This window comes from Podarcis tiliguerta (genome assembly GCF_965153285.1).
Source record: "Podarcis tiliguerta genome assembly, chromosome: 16".
Classification (NCBI taxonomy): Eukaryota; Metazoa; Chordata; class Lepidosauria; order Squamata; family Lacertidae; genus Podarcis; species Podarcis tiliguerta.
In genome coordinates, this window is record NC_139549.1 from 21,399,855 (window position 1) to 21,419,894 (window position 20,040).

Genomic DNA, 20,040 nt, shown 5'->3' on the forward strand with positions numbered 1-20,040 from the left:
AAAGGGAAGTAACCCCCCCCTTTTATGCTCTTGATTATTTATTGCTTTTGATTTATTTATTGTTCTTGTTCTCTCCCTTGCTCCCCAATCCCCTGCCTTTAGTACCTTTGGAGAACTGAAAACCGTTCGCCTGCCGAAGAAAATGGCTGGAACAGGAACGCACCGTGGTTTCGGTTTCGTGGACTTCCTCACAAAGCAGGACGCTAAGGTGAGCAGTGAGAGGCGCTTCGGGTCTGTGGCTGATCTTGGGGTGAGATTCAGTCGTGTGCCGGCAAATCCTACCTGTGCATTTAAAGCCGATATGGCGCTCTTGCGTGACAATTAAGGAAGGTAACGGGGAAATTCCCTAGAAAGTGTGGGGGGTCACACTCGTTTCGGCGCAGCATCGCCTAACCTCCCCTGCAAACAAATCAGGCCAGAGTCGCCTAATCCACCTCCCAACGAATCAGAGCGAATTAATTTCTATAAGCAGTTTGTTACAGAGGATCAGACTATCAGTGGCTAGCCATGATGCCTTTGTTCTCTCTCCATTGATGGAGGCAGCATGCCTCTGCTGGGAGTCAAAAGCGGGGAGAGGTTCTCCTGCACACAGGTGCTCCTTTGGGGCATTCCGTTGGGGTATCTCATGGGTAGGCAAACTAAGGTCCATGGGCCAGATGAGGCCCAATTGCCTTTTGGATCCGGTCTGCGGACAGTCCAGGAATCACCGTGTGGATCATCAGCGCGCATGTTCTTTCCCTCTGCCTCCCTCTCCCTCACACGGCGGCGCTGGCGGTGCCTCCTCCCTCCCTCCTCCTGGCTTCTCCCCACCCTGCCTAGAGGAGGAAGGGGGCTGGGCTTTATTGGTGCCAGCAGCAGCAGCAGCAGCAGCGCTCAAGCGGCTGCATTATAAGCAGCCCCTCTCCGGAGCCCTTTTGTGCACCACTCATTGTCCTGCTGCTGCGGGTAAGCAGGTAAACGGGTAAGCAGCCACCAGGGCTCGTGTTGCTCCTTCATCATTCCCCCCCCCCCAAAAAAAAATAGTCCGGCCCCCCACAAGGTCTGAGGGACAGTGGACCGGCCCCCTGCTGAAAAAGTTTGCTGACGCCTGATCTGGTTGGCTGCTTTGAGAACAGAGTGCTGGACTTGATGGGCCATTGGCCTGATAGCCAGCATGGTCGTCTTCTGTACATACGTTCTTAACCCTATAACACCAGGGTAGCCAATTTGGTGCCTTCTGGATCAGTACCTCCCAAATGATCTTTTTAGGCCACTGCCTCCTTGGCTCTATAAACTCACCCCCAGAATTCCCTACCCCATAAAAAGCAGCATTTGGAAGAGTGGTTTGCAAGAGCCTCTAAGGAAGGTAGCAACGCAGTAAATATTCAAAACAGGAACAATTATTTGCACATCTATTCAGAATCCAATAAAAACTACTCAGTTTAATTAATTCAACAAAACAGATGAACATGAGCCAGCGATACCAGCCTTTTAAAAGTCTGATAGTCATTTGCACCTCTAGGCTCCCCCTGCTGCCCCCTTGCCTCTTTTTTTAAAAAAAGAAATTAATATTTTATTAAAAGATTTTAAGTTATAGAAAATAAAGTGATGAAATAAAAATAAATAAGAGAAGAAAGTTTAAAAAAATACGTTAAGAAAGATATAGTGTAATACACCAAATAGTATCAGTTACATTTCCATATATTGTTATATAGAAATATTAATACAGTCATACCTCGGCTCCCGAACGCCTTCCACCTCCCGAATGATCTAAAACCGGAAGTGAGTGTTCCGCTTTTTGAACATTCTTTCAGAAGCTGAAAGTCTGACGGGGCTTCCGTGGCTTCCGATTGGCTCCAGGAGCTTCTTGCAGCCAATCAGAAACCGTGCTTTGGAAGTTGAATGTTTCGGAAGTCGAAACGGACTTCCGGAATGGATTCTGTTCGACTTCCAAGGTCTGACTGTAATATTATTGTCCTAATATGTGTATGGTTGATAATAACCTACTATATTCTGCATAAACTCGTTCCAAATGTCTGAACAAAGTCTACATCTATAAGCAACCTGTTCGTATGTTGTGTTTCCCTCTTGCCCCTTGGCTCCCTGCCTGGGTAATGCCACTGCCCCCCCCCCCCAAGAGCGGTTCCTTCCACTTTGAGACACCACTGATCTAAAAATTTTGGACTACAGCCTCAGACTGCATGGCCCATGGTCCAGGAGGATGCTAGTTATAATCTAAAACAGAGGTGTTCAACCGGTCAGCTGTGATCGACAAGTAGATCCCCTGGTTTTTCTAGTTGATTGTGGGATCCTTATCCTCCCCCCAGGCTCTGTCCCTCCATTGCGTAAAGTGGTCGCTGTTTGTCCGTTTTTGGAGTTTGATGTGAGCAGTATGTCATTTCCCCTTAAAAATAGCTATGCAACTCTTTTTAGGTAAAGGTAAAGGTAAAGGGACCCCTGACCATTAGGTCCAGTCATGAGCGACTCTGGGGTTGCGACACTCATCTCACTTTATTGGCTGAGGGACCAGGCGTACAGCTTCCGGGTCATGTAGCCAGCATGACTAAGCTGCTTCTGGCAAACCAGAGCAGCACACGGAAACGCAGTTTACCTTCCCACTGGAGCGGTACCTATTTATCTACTTGCACTTTGATGTGCTTTCGAACTGCTAGGTTGGCAGGAGCTGGACTGAGCAATGGGAGCTCACCCCTACACGGGGATTCAAACCATCGACCTTCTGATCGGCAAGCCCTAGGCTCTCTGGTTTAACCCACAGCGCCACCCACATCCCGCGACTCTTTTTAATCCTCCCCAAAAGAAGCTCAACAACTCTGATATCCCCCCAAACAGCTCAGCAACTCTGGTCAATCCTCATTGACAATGGGTAGAACACTGCCAGTTTTTTTTATACTGGGAGTAGATCTCATTCTCTTGGGAGTTGGACGCTCCTGATCTAAGACATCTGGAGGGCACTGCTTTGGCTACCCCAGGAAAAGATATCAATATGGGATCTGTTTCGGCATCATCTTTGCAAAGTGTTCCTCTTTTCCCCGGCCCTAGTCTGTGTGGCTGTCCAGAGCGGAGGCCTGGCGCTGGGGTATTAAAAATTCAGCTGCTCCTTCGGACCAAGAAACCGCCCATTTAGGAGTGAGGCACAGACCTCTCACAGTAGCAGCAGCAGGAGGAGGAGCTCAGCTGGCACTGCAGGGAACGTCCTCCACCCAAGCGCTGATGAGCCTTTGTTTTTTAGGAAGAATGGGAAATCTATCAGCAGCCTAATGTTGTCTGCCTTTTGTGTCCTGCTAATGGTCTTTGCCTCCAGGCTCTTTGGGCCGAGCATTTAATAGGGCAACGGGGAGCTGAGAGGCAGAGTGGCCCTGTCCCCCAAATTAAGAGCATTTAGATCTGGTGAGCTGTTGTCCCCCTGGGAGGTGAACTCGGGTGGCCTGCTTCCTTGATCTATGGCAGCTCTGGAACCCAGACAGTTGCCTCCCTCCCTCCCTCCTTGCATCTGTGAGCTATATGTACAGTCATGCCAACAAGACTCCCAAGGTGTGTGGGATTTAAGCCCCAATACAGACAGAATACAGACAGAGGGACGTTGGTGGCACTGTGGGTTAAACCACAGAGCCTAGGGCTTGCCGATCAGAAGGTCGGCAGTTCGAATCCCCGCGATGGGGTGAGCTCGGTCCCTGCTCCTGCCAACCTAGCAGTTCGAAAGCACGTCAAAGTGCAAGTAGATAAATAGGTACCGCTCCGGTGGGAAGGTAAACGGCGTTTCCGTGCGCTGCTCTGGTTCGCCAGAAGCAGCTTAGTCATGCTGGCCACATGACCCGGAAGCTGTACGCTGGCTCCCTCGGCCAATAAAGTGAGATGAGCGCCGCAACCCCAGAGTTGGTCACGACTGGACCTAATGGTCAGGGGTCCCTTTACCTTACAGACAGAACAGGCTGACAGGTGGAGATTTGCTTGTACACCCATGCTTACAGATGCTTCATATATTGCATTTTTAGAAATAAATCATGTGCAGCACCAACAGTAAGCCAGATATTTGAAGCTGGGCACTGCATGTAGATTGACACCTGATACATGTGCATATTAAGGAAAGAACAACAAAAAAAAACCCTCAGGAATGGAAATTCATTTTTTAATAATAATTTATTTGGGGGGGGTTTACACAAAGTTTGACATTATTTAATTCCCTTTCAATATAATAATTTCCAACATTTTGGCTTCCCCCTCTGTGACATAGCTGTCAACATTTCCCCTTTTTAAGGGAAATTCCCTTATTCCGAATAGGATTCCTCGCAAAAATGGAAAAAGTTGACAGCTATGCTCTGTGATGTTCCTGTCGCATTCCTTTATCTGCTGCCACAACAGCCATTTATTTTCTATTGTATTATTTGTTGTTGTTTAGTCGTGTCCGACTCTTCATGACCCCATGGACCAGAGCACGCCAGGCACTCCTGTCTTCCACTGCCTCCTGCAGTTTGGTCAAACTCATGCTGGTAGCTTCGAGAACACTGTCCAGCCATCTTGTCCTCTGTCGTCCCCTTCTCCTTGTGCCCTCCATCTTTCCCAACATCAGGGTCTTTTCCAGGGAGTCTTCTCTTCTCATGAGGTGGCCAAAGTACTGGAGCCTCAGCTTCACGATCTGTCCTTCCAGTGAGCACTCAGGGCTGATTTCCTTCAGAATGGAGAGGTTTAATCTTCTTGCAGTCCATGGGACTCTCAAGAGTCTCCTCCAGCACCATAATTCAAAAGCATCAATTCTTCGGCGATCAGCCTTCTTTATGGCCCAGCTCTCACTTCCGTACATCACTACTGGGAAAACCGTATCTTTAACTATACATATTACAGCTTGTATTAAAATCATTTATTTATTCTCCTTCCCTTGCCTATTATTCAAATATCCTGCTCGCGATTTCATTTCATTTCTGTAGTTCTTTTCTCAAATACAGTGGTACCTCAGGTTAAGAATTTAATTTGTTCTGGAGGTCCGTTCTTAACCTGAAACTGTTCTTAACCTGAGGTACCGCTTTAGCCAATGGGTCCTCCTGCTGCCGGAGCACGATTTCTGTTCTCATCCTGAAGCAAAGTTCTTAACCCGAGGTACTATTTCTGGGTTAGCGGAGTCTGTAACCTAAAGCGTCTGTAACCCGAGGTACCACTGTAGTCTGAAAAGAACCTCCACTCTTCAACGAAGTTCTCATTCTCTTGGTCTCTTACTTTTGCTGTCAACTTCACCATCTCCGCCCAGTTCATTAACTTTAAAATCCATTCTTCTTTCATTGATACTTCCTTCCACTTCTGCACATACAGAATACTGGCTACGGTAGGAGCATACCTAAACATCTTTTGGAATCTCTGCCCCTATAATCCCCAGAAGAAATGCTTCAGGCCTCTTGGGAATGGCTATTTTAAACATCTTTTTAAAATTCATCATGTATCATTTCCCAGAAGTCTGTCGCCTTTCTGCAAGCAGGGGTGGAAATTCAGAGGCATCACGAAGCTCTGTTTAGCTTTCGCTCTCGCTAAATATGGAGTCGCACATATTATTAGTTCACCCAGTGAGCTTTGTGGCTGAGTGGGGATTTGAACCCTGCTCCCGCAGGTCCTAGTCCAACATGCTAACCATTACACCACCACTGGTGCAATATGGTTCCAAGAGCATTCCTACCACCTGTCCTTAAGGCTGTGAAAAGCTGAATGGAAACTGGTAGGGCTTTGGAACTGACATGACACTCCGCCTGGGTGAGACCTCAAGAATCTGGTGGCGCCCAGCTGTCGAGGTTTCATGTGCATGCAGGTTTGCGCAACGCAACCTCGCGTGCTCTCCCTCTCGCACGCGACTCTGGGAAGTGTGAAATTAAAAAGTACAAATTAGTAGACGAGAGCCTACAATTAGAGCCACAGTTGCTTGCCAGGGCCGGGACGACGACGGTTTCTGCCAACATAAACAGCTATTGCAACTCCCTGCAGCTGGCTCCTCCTCTCCTCGCCTCTCCTCTCCTCTCCCTCCACCCCACAGTGGTGTTTATTTAAGCCAACACATTGCGCTGCTAATTGGGTAACATTTCGGTGTGAAAATAGGCATTTAGAAACACGCACACAACAGCAGCAGCAAATAAAAACAACCGTAAGCTTGCGGCATTGCAAGGAATGTCAACCGCAGGAGAAGGTAACCTTAAGCAAATAAAAAAAAAGTATTTTCATTCTCCGGAAGAAGACACAGCTAGTGTCAAGGAAAGGCACCCTTTCCAGGGCCCAGGGAAGGTCTTCTCTACAGTTCCCATTTCCAGGAAAGGCCTCTTCCCTTGAGCCCCAGCTGGCTCCTTTTCTGCCCACCTACAGTCATGTTGTCTGCAAGAAATGACCCAAATCACCCCATCACTTCTGTGATAAACTCCACCATCTTCCTGATGGCACAATGTGAGACCTGGCCACCTCTGAGATGGATGTTCCTGTGGCAGCTCTCCCATCAAAGACTCTTCCACCCTTGGGCTTGGAAGAACTTCCAGCAGAAAAACAGGAGTCCTCTCTGCCCAAGGGAAGGACCAGGGCCGTAGCTCAGTGGTAGAGCATCTGCCTTTGTTCCCGAAGTCCCAGGTGGCATCTCCAGGTAGGGCCGGGAATGTCCCCAGTCTGAAACACTGGAGAGCTGCTGCCAGTCAGTGTAGACACTACTAAGCTGGGTGGTCCAAGGCACTTCCTTATGTTGTCCACCAGGATGAGGTGTATCCTAGTTAGAGGGCCATAGCTCAGTGGTTAGAACAGGCAGAGGCAAACTCGGCCCTCCAGATGTTTTGGGACTACAACTTCCATCATCCCTGGCCACTGGTCCTGTTAGCTAGGGGTGATGGGAGTTGTAGTCCCAAAACATCTGGAGGGCCGAGTTTGCCTATGCCTGGGTTGGAACATCTGTTTGCATGCAGAAGGTCCCAGGTTCAGTCCAAGGCATTGCCAGGTAGGGCTGAGAGAGACCCCTGTCTGAAACCCCAGAGAGCCACTGTCACTCAGTGCAGACATGTAGCTCAGACATCTCAGACATCAATGTAGATATCTATTGTATTGACAGTGGGTGCATTTCTGTTGTATCTTGAGCAGCTAGCTTTCCCTTGTGTCTCAAGCAGCAAGCTTTATATTGTGCATTGAGCAGCTAGCTTTCCAGCCCCTCTCCCTATCTTCCAACCACGTACATATACTTTTGGGGGAAGGTGCTACCAGAAAATGCCCTTTTAGAAAAAAATGCACCCCCTTTCCCCCTTTATCTTTCACATGGCTCAATTTGTGATGGATCTCGTCTCTCCAAAAGTGCTCCTTTACCAGGAAGCTCAGCCAAACCAATTCGGTTCCCCTACTGAGGGAATTCGGTGCACACCGGGGCTCCATCGACCTCTGCATTTGTGGGGAGGGCAGAACGAGAGAGGTGCAGCGGTGACAACTTTTCTTTAAAACCAGCTGAACAACATCCTTCCTGCTTCCTTTTTCCACAGAGAGCCTTCAGCGCCCTCTGCCACAGCACTCATTTGTACGGCAGGAGGCTGGTCTTGGAATGGGCTGACTCGGAGGAAACAGTGGAGGCCCTCAGGCGGAAAACGGCGGAGCATTTTCACGGTACTGTAGCACATATGCACTATTTCAGTTGTCATTTCTGTTGATTTTGTTTCCACTCATTATTGCTATTATTGTTTAGTGGAATTTGTATCCCGCTTTTTTTGTAACATGCAAGCCATTGTCTGTCAGGGCTAAGCTGTGGCAGTACAGTGGTACCTCAGGTTAAGGACTTAATTTGTTCCGGAGGTCCTTTCTTAACCTGAAACTGTTCTTAACCTGAGGTACCACTTTAGCTAATGGGGCCTCCCGCTGCCACCGCGCCTCTGCCGCACGATTTCTGTTCTCATCCTGAAGCAAAGTTCTTAACCTGAGGTACTATTTCTGGTCTGTAACCTGAAGCATCTATAGCCTGAAGTGTATGTAACCTGAAGCGTCTGTAACCCGAGGTACCACTGTAGAATGTTGCACCTAGAATAATGAAATCACAGAGTTGTAGAATTGGAAGGAAACCCATGGGGTTCATCTGGTCCAGCCCTCTGCAATGCAGGGGTCACAGCTAAGGAATCCCTGGCAGAAGGCCACCTCACCTCAGTTTGAAAACCTCCACTGACAGAGAGTCCTACCACCTTCTGAGGCTCTGCCTGTCCCACTGATGAACAGTTCTTATTGTCAGACAGTTCTCCCTAGTGTATCGTCAAAATTGCCTTTCTTGTAACTTGATTTGGGCCCTACCTCCTGGAGCAAAAGAAAACAAGCTTGCTGCATCTCCCAAGGGATAGACCTTCAGATATTTGAAAGCTGCTTATCATATCACCTCTCAGTCTTCTCCAGGCTAAATATACCCAGCTCCCTCGACTGTTCCTCATAAGGAATGGTTCTTCTCTCAGCTTGTTCAAGCTTTGCCCCTGCCCTTTTGCCGTAGCTCGAATTAGGCTGTGCATGTGGATATTCCGGGGGGGGGGGGGATATGGCTGCAGCTTAGTGGTCCTAAATTCAATCCCCAGCATCTTCATTTCGGGAGTGACCCCTGAAACCAGACAGGCAGAGCTACTGCCGGTCAGTGCAGACTTATAGTGAGCTAGATGGACCAAGCGTATGACTCAGTATAACCCCGGAGAGTTGCTGCTAGTCAGCGTGGGCCGTTGACCAAGATGGGCTGATGGCCTGATTCAGTATAAGACAGCCTCCTGCATTCCTGTGCCAGGCTTCTAGTACAGTCGTACCTTCGATCCCGAACGCCCTGGAACTCGGACGTTTTGGCTCCCAAATGCCGCAAACCCGGAAGTGGTTGTTCCAGTTTGTGAACGTTCTTTTGGAAGCCGAACGTCGGGCGGGGCTTACGGGGCTTCTGATTGGCTGTAGGAGCTTCCTGCAGCCAACCAGAATCCGCGATTTGGTTTTTGAACGTTTTGGAAGTTGAACGGACTTCCGGAATGGATTCTGTTCGACTTCCAAGGTATGACTGTATTTGTAGCAGATGGGTCCCATTCACTGGCCCCATATTGCCTGCCAACGGCTGCAGTTGTACTCTCCCATCTAATCATCTCATCTCAAGGCTTCTCCCCCATCTCATCTCATCCTCACAACAACCCTGTGAGGTAGGTTATGCTGAGAGAGGCAGGGACTGGGCCAAGGTCGCACCCAGCCAGCTTCTTGGCCGAGTGGGGATATGAACCCTTGTCTCTCCCAGATCCTAGTCCAACACTCTAACTCAGGGGTCAGCAAACTTTTTCAGCAGGGGGCCGGTCCACTGTCCCTCAGACCTTGTGGGGGGCTGGACTATATTTTGAGAAAATAATAATGAATGAATTCCTATGCCCCACAAATAACCCAGAGATGCATTTTAAATAAAAGGACACATTCTACTCATGTAAAAACACGCTGATTCCTAGACTGTCCATGGGCCGGATTTAGAAAGCGATTGGGCCAGATCCGGCCCCTGGGCCTTAGTTTGCCTCCCCATGCTCTGACCACTACACCACCAATTTCACCCTTCGCTTCCTAAAGAGGGCCCTGAAACCTGGATTCACAAAGCCCCGCATAGCTCCCTCCGGTTAGCCGCTGCTCTTCTGTGCTGCCTCTGTTGACGGGGATGTGCAATCCTACTGAAAGGGAGAAGGCTCCTCTGAGGAGCAGTGGATTAGTCTCTTTGGATCAGAGTCCCAGCATTGACAGGGCCAGAGACGGAAACTGCTGTCCGACGCAGCTATCGACAAGCATTGACAGGTGCAAATGTACTGGTTGGCAAATATTAGTGTAAGGCTCTTGTCCCCTGTCCCCCCCAACCTAGCACAGGGAATAAGACGTAGATCAATGGTCTTCCTTTGGCTCAATCTCCCCCTGCCCACTTTGCACTTCTCGGAAAAGAGCTGATGTCAAGTCCCTTGTTTGTTTGGAGGGAGGATGCAGAGGGGCCTGCGCTGAAACCGCAAAGATAACATTTTGTGTTTCTTGCTCCACCCACTTTTGCCTCTGGCCCCGCCCACCACCAACACACGGCCCTTGGGAGTTTGCCCAAAGGGGAATGTGGCCCTCGGGCTGAAAAAGGGATCCACACATGTTGTAAATGTTGGGACCCCATCACTGCAGACTTGAGGTTGAGAGAATCCGCTCAAGAGCGAGGAAGGTGTTGAAACGGAATCAGGATCTTGGATAGATGAGGCCTAGGGGGGTCACTCAGAATCAATTTATCCAATGCCAGGGGTTGAGAACCTCTCCCCTGCAGGTCAGATTTGGCTCACCACGCCTCTCTACATGGCCCACAGAGCCTTTCCCCCCAAACCACACATCGCATACATAATCCCTGCGGAAAGCAGGCTGGAACTCCCTGTTCAAAAGATGGCGGGTGTACAATTCAGTCCTGTTTGTTTCAGGTACACGAGCAAGTTCCCTGCAGCAAACTCACTAGCGCACTTGCACTTTGCAGAAAGCAGGATTGAACTACCTGCACATTAGCTGATGGGCAGAGAGCTCAATCCTGCTTAGTCGCTATCTTCCTTCCACCCTGCTAGCCCTATGGGCTGACTTTGACAGGTAGGTTGGACAATTCTTTAAAACACCTGACGTCATTACAATCGGGCAGCATCCTCCACCATACCTGAAGACAGCAGACCGGCTTAGGGTGGACAGGCCAACCCATGCATGGTGCCCAGAGCTCTGTTCTCTGACACTGCATCACCACTCCCTGCCCACCCTGACCCCCCAGCTTATCGTACCTGAGGCAGCCACCTCACTTTTCCTAACGCAGGAGTGGGGAGCCTTTGGTCCTCCGTATGAATGGCCATTTCTGTCAGCTCTACTGAGCATGGCCAATGGCCAGCAATGTTGAGCGTTGTAGTTCAGCAACATTTGATGGGCCAAATGTCCCTCACTAATGTTCCCCCAATGGTAGGGCCGGCCTTGAGGTATGCATAGAGCAATGGAAGCAAACCCCCGCAGACTATGGAGTGCTAAATGCATTTCTGAAACCAGTGCTTTTGATTTTGAAAGGCAGGAAACAAGTCACCCCCTTTCCTGATGAGGTTTTACACATTTGCAAACAACTAATTGTATGCATCGCCTTTTTCCCCTCTGTCAAAGCCTAGACTACTATTTATTTTTATTTCTTGTGTCTGTCCCTCACTTCTCCAAGCCAGCAAAGAGGGAACATGCTTCTGGGGATGTGTTTGTTTGGGGTTTTTTTTGGGGGGGGGGAGAGAAAGATGCTGGCAGAAAAGCCAAGTGCAAGCGGGGGCAGAGAGCGAACGCTGCTAGCTGTGTGCTATTCATCCAGAGGGCATTTCAAACAGCAGGCCCGCAGCAGAGAGAGGCTTTCAGCCCCCATTTCCCGGCTGCAGTACCTAGAAACCCGTTGGACAGAGCATAATGGTGCCGGAGGTATCTGCTCGAAAAATCTTTGTTTGCTGTTCTCTCGGGTCGGAGGAAATGGGTTTTAGTATTTGGCTACATGCTCCTCTCTGCCTTTCCTCTCCGGCCCCCTCCTTCCATCGCCGGTCCCTTTTGTTGCTGGCAGACCACTCCATGCAGAAGGTCAGTGCACTTATCCACTCACCTTGGACGCTGCGACCTCTGCAGCTGGCCGCGTGCCACTTGTCCCTGAAGGGCTGGCTTCCCTGGGCAAAAAGGGAGCCAGCCCCAATCTGCTTTCCTTGAGGCTGAGGATTGTCTTTTACTGGGGTGGGCAGCACATAGGCAGGGTCTCTGGAACCATAGCTCTTTCCCCAGGGTTTATCTGGAGTGAGGGATTTCCGCCCCCAGCCCAAGGGCCGTGTTTTCTCACAAGTGGCTTTCTGGGGTCCGCATGCCAGCAGTGGCTGTGGCCAAAGCAGACGCCGCATCTCCACCCCTGGACGCAAGACACATCACCACGGTTCAAGTATAATAATAATAATGTTTATACCCCGCCCATCTGGCTGGGTTTCCCCAGCCACTCTGGGTGGCTCCCAACAGAATATTAAAACCACAATAAAACATCAAACATTAAATACTTCCCTATACAGGGCTGCCTTCAGATGTCTTCTAAGCAGCAGGTATTTGTTTATTTCCTTGACATCTGGTGGGAGGGCGTTCCACAGGGCGGGCGCCACTACCAAGAAGGCCCTCTGCCTGGTTCCCTATAATTTCACTTCTCGCATTGAGGGAACCACCAGAAGGCACCACTTTAGTTAATGGGGCCTCCAGCTGCCGCTGTGCTGCCGGAGCAGGATTTCTGTTCTCATCCTGAAGTAAAGTTCTTAACCTGAAGCACTATTTCTGGGTTAGCGGAGTCTGTAACCTGAAGCGTATGTAACCTGAAGCGTATGTAACCTGAGGTACCACTGTACAGTCATATCTCTTGTTACATTCGGTTCAGGTTACATCTTTTCAGGTTGTGTCCCGCGGCGACCCGGAAGTAATGGAATGGGTTATTTCCCGGTTTCGCTGCATTCACAGACGCTCAGAATGATTTCACGCACATGTGCAGAAACGGTGAATTGCGGGTTGCGTTCTGCTCATGATGCAAACAGGGCTCCAGAACGGATCCCGTTCGCATCCAGAGGTACCACTGTAGCTGGTATTTGGAGACATCTTACCTCTGACACAGGAGGGAGAGCGTAACCATTGTACCTAGTGATCCCGGACAGCCTTACCGTCCATATTCCGGATTGCAAGGCATCTCAAGAGCACCGCTATCCCTTCCAGAACCCACCAAGGCTTCCTTCAAATCCTGGGCCTCGCCCATTCCTTCTGCTCCCAAGCTGAGCAACCAGCTTCCTTCGTGACTGCCTGAATTTTCCTCTCTCCGCTTGCGAGCTCCGTGATGGGTTTGCGAGACATTTTAGTGCCGAGCACGGCAGCCGCCAGCTCCTGTGGCCCCCCGCCCTTCCTCCCCACCCCCCCACCCCCTTTAATCGGAGGCTTGTTTTGGAAATATTTCCGAGTGAGTCAGTAATAATCCTGTGCACACTTCCCCCCTCTCGGGAGCCGCGGTTCGTGCGGAGGAGGTGCCCGCTCCCAATCCCGCTAAATTACTATTGACTTGTGTTCCGTGCGCTCCACAAACATTTCACTCAGCCGTCACCAGCAGGGCCGGCGGTCTCCTGCCAGGGGTAACTTGGGAGGCCAGCTGCGCGAGGCCAAGCATCCTGCTCTTCCCCATCGATCAAAGAATTAAACTGACAGGAGGGGAAATTTTCAGGCCCGGCTGAGGCTTGGGATGGAGGGTGGGGGGGAAGCGAGCACGCCTTGGACGGAGGGGGGCGGGACGAGACGCAAATGGAAAGCTTGGGAGGTCGTGGGGGTCCAGGATGTGGGGAGGCAGGGGTGTCTCTGTTTCATATGTCAGGCGCTGAAATGATGAGAGCAGATTTAGCCAGAAGTGCTTCATCCAAGCCTGGTTGTGTTGTGTTGTTTCTTTTCTCTCTCCCCCCCCCCCCCCCATTTTTATTAAATTCTTTCGACATATAGCAACATCATACAGATAAACAATGCTTTTTCTGGAAAAAAGGCGGGGGAACTCACCAAAAAGCAAGTTAGTTTATTGCGGGCCCAGTCACAGTGCCACAGCCCCCTACCAGGCAGTGGTTAAACGTAAGATGTGATTAATAAACGTAAGCAGACAATGATCTAGAGTAGCAACGGCCACAACTTTATTGAATACAGATATAGGTGGATTTTTGGTTGAGGCATTGGGTGTATATCCGTTCCAGCACACCCAGACAAAAAAATTATTATTATTTTATTTTTTAAAAAGTAAGGGAACTCAGCTAAAAAACAAACAAACCCACCCTTCAGATAAATAACCGTAACCCAGGAGCTGGTGTTTAGGCAATGCATGCAGAATAACAATCAAATAGCACAAGTTCTTAACTTGGATCATGGGTATAGAAAGGTGATAGATGGTTATCCAGAAAGTTTTGTAACTTGCGGTGAGTCCCCTGTTTTCATTTTTCGCTGTGTAATTAATGAAGCTGTTGCAAAAGGGTCTTTGTGCAGAACGACACACCCCCCTCCTCTGAAATCTTTGCACAAAGAGTGGTTAAGAAACTTCTTTTTTAAAAGTTATTGATTTGTTAACAACAGCAAAAAGTGCAAAACGAGAGGAAGAAAGCAAACAATCAAAAAATCTAAGCCATAAAGCAGTGGTTTTCAACCTGTGTGCCATGGCCCCCTGGGGTGCCGTGAATGATGGTCAGGGGTGCCGCGGGCAACACTGGCCTCTGTCCCTCTTTCCTTCCCTCCCTCCTCTGATGCCCTCTTCTGTCTCTCCCTTCCAAGGGCTTACACAGCTGTTTGTTGCAGCAGCCCTGGCTACAAGCTCTGCAGGTGAATGGTGCCTCTGGGGCTGGCCAGGGAGGGCTTCCCAGGCCCCTGTGGGGCAGTGTGAGGAGGCACCTCTCTTTGGGGTGGAAGGGGGCAGCTCAAGAGACCAGGGGTGGCAGCTGCCCAGATGACTCTCAAGGAGAGGTGAGAGGAGACTGAGGGAACACTCCACAAGGCAGGGTGTTTGAAAAAGGGCGAGAAGCTGCCAGCTCTGCAAGCAAGGGGTGACATAACTGGGCTCCTGAGCGCTTGGGACTTTCTAGTTTAGAGACAAGGCAAGTAAAAGGAGGCATGTGAAAAGTTTATAACCCAGAGAAAGTGGATAGAGAAAAGTTTTTCCTCATAATGCTAGAAATCGTGGGTGTCGCATGAAGCTGAATGCTGGAAGAATCAGGACAGATAGAACAAAAGGACTTCTTCATGCAGCTCATAGTTAAGCTATGGAAACGTAACTCCCACAAGAGGCAGTGATAGCCAGCAACTTGGATGGCTTAGGAATAGACAAATGCATTGAGGACAAGGCTATGAGCCACAATAGGGATGCAGGTGGTGCTGTGGGTTAAACCACAGAGCCTAGGACTTGCCAATCAGAAGGTCAGCGGTTCGAATCCCTGTGATGGGGTGAGCTCCCGTTGCTCGGTCCCTGCTCCTGCCAATCTAGCAGTTCGAAAGCACGTCAAAGTGCAAGTAGAGAAATAGGTATCGTTCTGGCGGGAAAGTAAACAGCGTTTCCGTGCGCTGCTCTGGTTCGCCAGAAGTGGCTTAGTCATGCTGGCCACATGACCCGGAAGCTATATGCTGGCTCCCTCGGCCAATAAAGCAATAAAGTGAGATGAGCGCCGCAACCCCAGAGTTGGTCACGACTGGACCTAATGGTCAGGGGTCCCTTTACCTTTACGAGCCACAATGGCTATGTTCTGCCTCCACTGTCAGAGGCGCTAGGCAGAGAATCTCAGGTGGGCAGAGTGCTATTGGGCTCATATCCCGCTTGCAGGTTCTCTACGAGCATCTTATGGTTGGCCACCATGAGAACAGGATGCTGGCAAAGATCACCAGTGTTGAAGCAATGAGTCTTCAACACCGTTGGACTGGCCATGTTGTGCGGATGCCTGTTGATCGTCTTCCAAAGCAACTACTCTATTCCGAACTTAAAAATGGAAAGTGTAATGCTGGTGGTCAACAAAAGAGGTTTAAAGACTGTCTCAAGGCAAATCTTTAAACATGTAGTATAAACACTGACAACTAGGAAACACTGGCCTGTGAGCGCCTCAGTTGGAGAACAGCCTTTACCAAAGGTGTCATGGACTTTGAAGACACTTGAACTCAGGATGCAAGGGAGAAACATGCTAGGAGGAAGAAGAATTGGCCTCCAAAGTCACTTATGGACTCATTGTTAAAACCGTGTTTATGGAAGACAATCTTACTCGGCTACAAGTGATCACCAAAGAAGAAAGAAGGACTAGATGGGCCACTGGCCTGATCCAGCATACTCATCTTACGTTCTTTTGTTAAAATGAAAATCCACCCACCTAGCCCCCCATTCAAATTTTTTTTTTTTTTTAGCGAGTTAGCAAATCTGTAGAGACAAGACATTACTTTTACCTCCATTAAAAAATAAATAAATGCATGCAGCCAAATCGTAATCTTGTCCCAGCCTCGAAACAGGTGTGGGCACCTGTCTCCAAATGACGCCTTCCCTGGCTCTCAGCTCTGACGCTTGGACAAAGCTACGTCAAGTTGTTGGTGGGATAGGAAGGGCTCTTGTCACTCCCCCCCCCCCCCCGCCGCCTATTCCATCTCCCGCAACGTTCGTATAAAGTACAAGAGCAGAAGTACAACTTGGTCCTGGCATTCTGTCAAGGAATTAATTGGAAAAATAAAAAAAAATCATTAGATGGGGGGACTCCAGAAATGCAAAATTGTTTGGTCGAGGACGGAGCAGGGGAAAGCACGGCTTTTGTCAGGTTAATTTCTCCCGTATTGATGTTTTGTGACATTTACTTGTTGTTTATCTTTGGAAGCAGCTGTAATGCTAAAAGAAAATGCAGCAGCTTGTCCTATGTGTTTATTTTACACCCTCTCCCCGAGTCCTGCAAGTACATTTTATTTGTTTGTTTGAGATGGGTGTTTTGATGGCTGAGATCGGGCTTTGAACAGCTGTTCCCCACATGGAGAGCTGCTTTCTAAAATTGCGGAGGAAGCGCAGAAGGGGGGGCGTGTTTTGCAAGGAATGTTCACAGTGAGCCTCTGCTGTTCACTTGATCCTTCTCTGAGTTTGGGAAATAGTAAAGGAGATATCTGTATAAAATATGTATATATGGCTTTGTGTTTTCCCCTTTACTCCTCTGCCAACTGCTTAGTTTTTCTTCCTTTCCCTAGGCTCTATGAGGTTTCCCCCAAAAGAAGCCTGTTTGCCACCTCTTGCATGCTCTTTCCACATTCCATGACTGACACTTGCCCTGCAGAAGTTAAACCAAACTTAGTTTGGCGAAGGAGTGGGGAGACTTCATTTCCCCCTATTCTGCCCATTAGCACCCAGGATTGGTTGAAATAGTGTGAGGTCACGGAATGCTGACGAACAGTCTCCAGGGGAAGGGCCAGTCATGGAATGTGGGCAAAGCATGCAATAAATGTTGGGCAGGGAGGGGGCGGCTCTCAGAGTCTAGAGGCAGGAAGAAGCTCTAAGGTGTTGGTAGAGAAGAGGGGTAAAGAAAAATCTGCTGAGAAACAAAAGGAAATGGAGACTGAGTGAGCAGAGGAAAGTTCGGCGGGGGTAAAAGGCAAGAAAACCAGGCTTCACAGTGAGGCAAGAGATGCGAAGAGGAGGAGGAGGATGATAATGATGATGATGATAATAATAATAATAATAATAATAATAATAATAATTTATTTCTACCCCACCCATCTGGCTGGGTTTCCCGAGCCAAAGATTAAAAATACATTAAAACATCAGTCATTAAAAACTTCCCTAAACAGGGCTGCCTTCAGATGTCTTCTAAACGATAGTTGCTTATTCCCTTGACATCTGATGGGAGGGCTTTCCACAGGGCGGGTGCCACTACCGAGAAGGCCCTCTGCCTGGTTCCTTGTAACTTCACTTCTCGCAGCGAGGGAACTGCCAGAAGGTCCTCCTTTGGGCGTTAATTATACTTAGTGGGGCTCTACATTGCTATTCTGCAATGTGGTTGTGGTGCTAATGGCTGTTGGTCAGGTGGGGGAGCAGGAATACGCCTCCTCTTCTTTTCCGCTTTACGACCCAGCCGGTTCGTCACCTCCTTCCTCAGTTTCGCCTCCGGCAAGTGGAGGTTTTGAGAGCTCCTGTTCCACCCCTTCGAGAAAAGTCTGCATGGTGCCCGCGAAATATTTCAAGTTCATAGCAGTGAGCAGTCAGAGCGGGGAGCAATTATTTCCTCCTGCATCTTAAACGCTCCTCATGGGCTGCTGTGAGGCAGTTGGCAAAGCCACCTAAAGATAAAGGCAGAACTGCGAGGCCATAGCCAGGGAAATCCGGGTGCGGCTCCAGCGGAATTGCGCGAGCCTGCTGCATCAGACCAGTGGCCCATCTTCTTCAGCACCCTGTTCTTGCAGTGGCCAACCAGATGCTTATAGGAAGCCGCCAAGCAGGACCCCCAAGCCCAAGAGCCCTCTCCCCTCCTGCGGTCTCCAGCAGCTGGTATTCAGAAGCATTTGCTGCCTGCAACAGGGCATAGCCGTCAGAGTCAGGAAAAAGCAGAGTGCAGCTCTGAACGCCACCGTCTCTGCAGGATAAACTCTTTGCCCTTGTGGCCTGTTTGCAAGCTCCTGCGTGGCACTTGGTGGGCAGAGCGCCAGCTAGGTGGGCCTTTGGCCTGACCCCACGGGGACCTTCCTTACATCCTTAGCTGCAGCCACCATGCCTTGCCCTTCCGCAGCCCCAGAGGTGGCCACATTTGGGCTGCGGCGGCAGCATCTGTTACTGCCTGGAGGGTCTTTTCTGATTGCTGGCTGGAGCAGCCTTGCGGAGAGAGCCGCGGCAGGAGGGGACCGGCCTCAGTGACCCTTCTGCCTCAGTTCCTCCCATGTTACCGACACCACCCCCACCTGAATCAGGGTGGGGGGGTGGGGAGCTGCTTCCTCTCCCGCATTTAGAGCCACAGCCTGGCTCACTTGCCTGGGGATTTCCCTGCATCTGCACACCAGTTCCCCATTCTTCCCACCACCGCCATCAGCTGCTGCCACCGTGCTCTCATTACGCCGCGGCAGGTTTGGTTTCTGGCGGTCTTTGTGCAGTGGCATCGCCTTTCTGCCCTTGCAGCAAGAAGTGATTGCTGAGAGCTTCATTGGGAGAAAACTCTGGTCAGCGGGCGAAATAAATTGATTCATTTGTTCACACTGGGGGAGGGAAGGACAGAGAAAGCAACCATGTGTGCTCTTCTGGAGATTCTTGCTAGAAAATCCATAGAATATAAAACACAGAAAAGGTTGGGGTTGGGCTTAGGGCCAGTTAGCACATCATGACCTCCTCAATGAATAAAAAGTTCCAGAGGTCATGTTACATACGTCACAGTTGCCAAACATCCATAACAGATGTGGGGATCTTCACAGGAGAATATTCTGGTGGGTTGTGCCCCATTGGGAAGAGCCACAGCTCGTTGGCAGAGCATACGGAAAGGAAGCTGTCTTCTACTGAGCCAAACAATTGACCCACCGAACTTTGTGTTGCCAGAGAACAAGGTTTCAGGTGGGACACATTCTCAGTGAAATGTCTTCATGCTGATTGGCTGCTGGGAGCACGAAGTGACAGCTGCCTGCTTCCCCCTCAACACAACCTCAACTTTTTCTCGCTTGGTCCTTTGCAGATTCCCCGACCGCGAAGAAAACAAAGCGATCAGCTGCTCTGGAAGAAATCCTGGAGAAGCTGGAGGATGAAGGGGGTGAGGAAAGCAGCTGATGCCACTGGCCCCAGAAGGATGAGGTAAGGGGAGGTATCTCTCTCTTTCTTCCTCTCTACTGTTAACTTGATAACAGGGAAGGTTATTTGAAAGAAGACGTAAGAGAGGATCCTCCATCCAGTTGTAAACCTCTTTTGTTCCTATTCCACTAAGGCTGGGTGGGTGAAGTAAGGTGTAGTTGTCATAGTGCTGGACTAGGACCTTGGGAGACTAGCATTCAAGTGAAGCACGCTGGGTGACCTGGAGGCCACAGTCTCAGCCCCTCAGCCTAACCTACCTCGTAGGGTCATTGTGAAATATAAAGATGCAGGGGAGAGGACTCTTGAACATCAGATTAAGCTCCTGGAGGGAAGGTGGGAGATAATGTTGCTAATAGGTCAACAGTCTTTTTGAAGCCCAAGGGCTGCGTCCCCCTGTGGGCAACCTTTGGAGAGACGGACAGGACCAGGGGCGAAAGTGGATTTGGGCAAGTACAAAGGATGGCAGAGGAGAGAGTCCTGAAAGCCAGCCATGTTTGGAAGGATGCCTTTGACCTGGAGCAACAAGGCTTCAGCTTAAAGTAGGGCACCCCAGACTTACAGGCAATAGCGGATGATTCCGATTGGGCAGAAGGGAGGAAGGCCACCAGTAGGTGGGGCTAGAGCCAACAATAGCCAGAGTGGGTCCTAGTTTAGTCCCCATATCCTTCTCCCTGTTGAATTAAAAAAGGAGAATACGGAGATTAAGGAGGAGGAAGCCAACAGCCTTGACACCTCCGAAACCGCCCTGAGAC

The 20,040-nt window shown here is 49.7% G+C and overlaps 1 protein-coding gene across 1 annotated transcript in view; it reads left to right on the plus strand.

Moving 5' to 3' along the window:
* RBM19 (RNA binding motif protein 19) overlaps positions 1-20,040 on the plus strand; it is a 97,964-nt gene that overhangs the window by 65,674 nt on the left and 12,250 nt on the right. The window contains exons 22-24 of the mRNA XM_083417450.1: positions 103-208; positions 7,476-7,596; positions 19,176-19,291. Of these exons, the coding sequence (XP_083273576.1) occupies positions 103-208; positions 7,476-7,596; positions 19,176-19,267 (319 nt within the window). The 3' untranslated portion in view covers positions 19,268-19,291. The remainder of the gene's footprint in view (positions 1-102; positions 209-7,475; positions 7,597-19,175; positions 19,292-20,040) is intronic.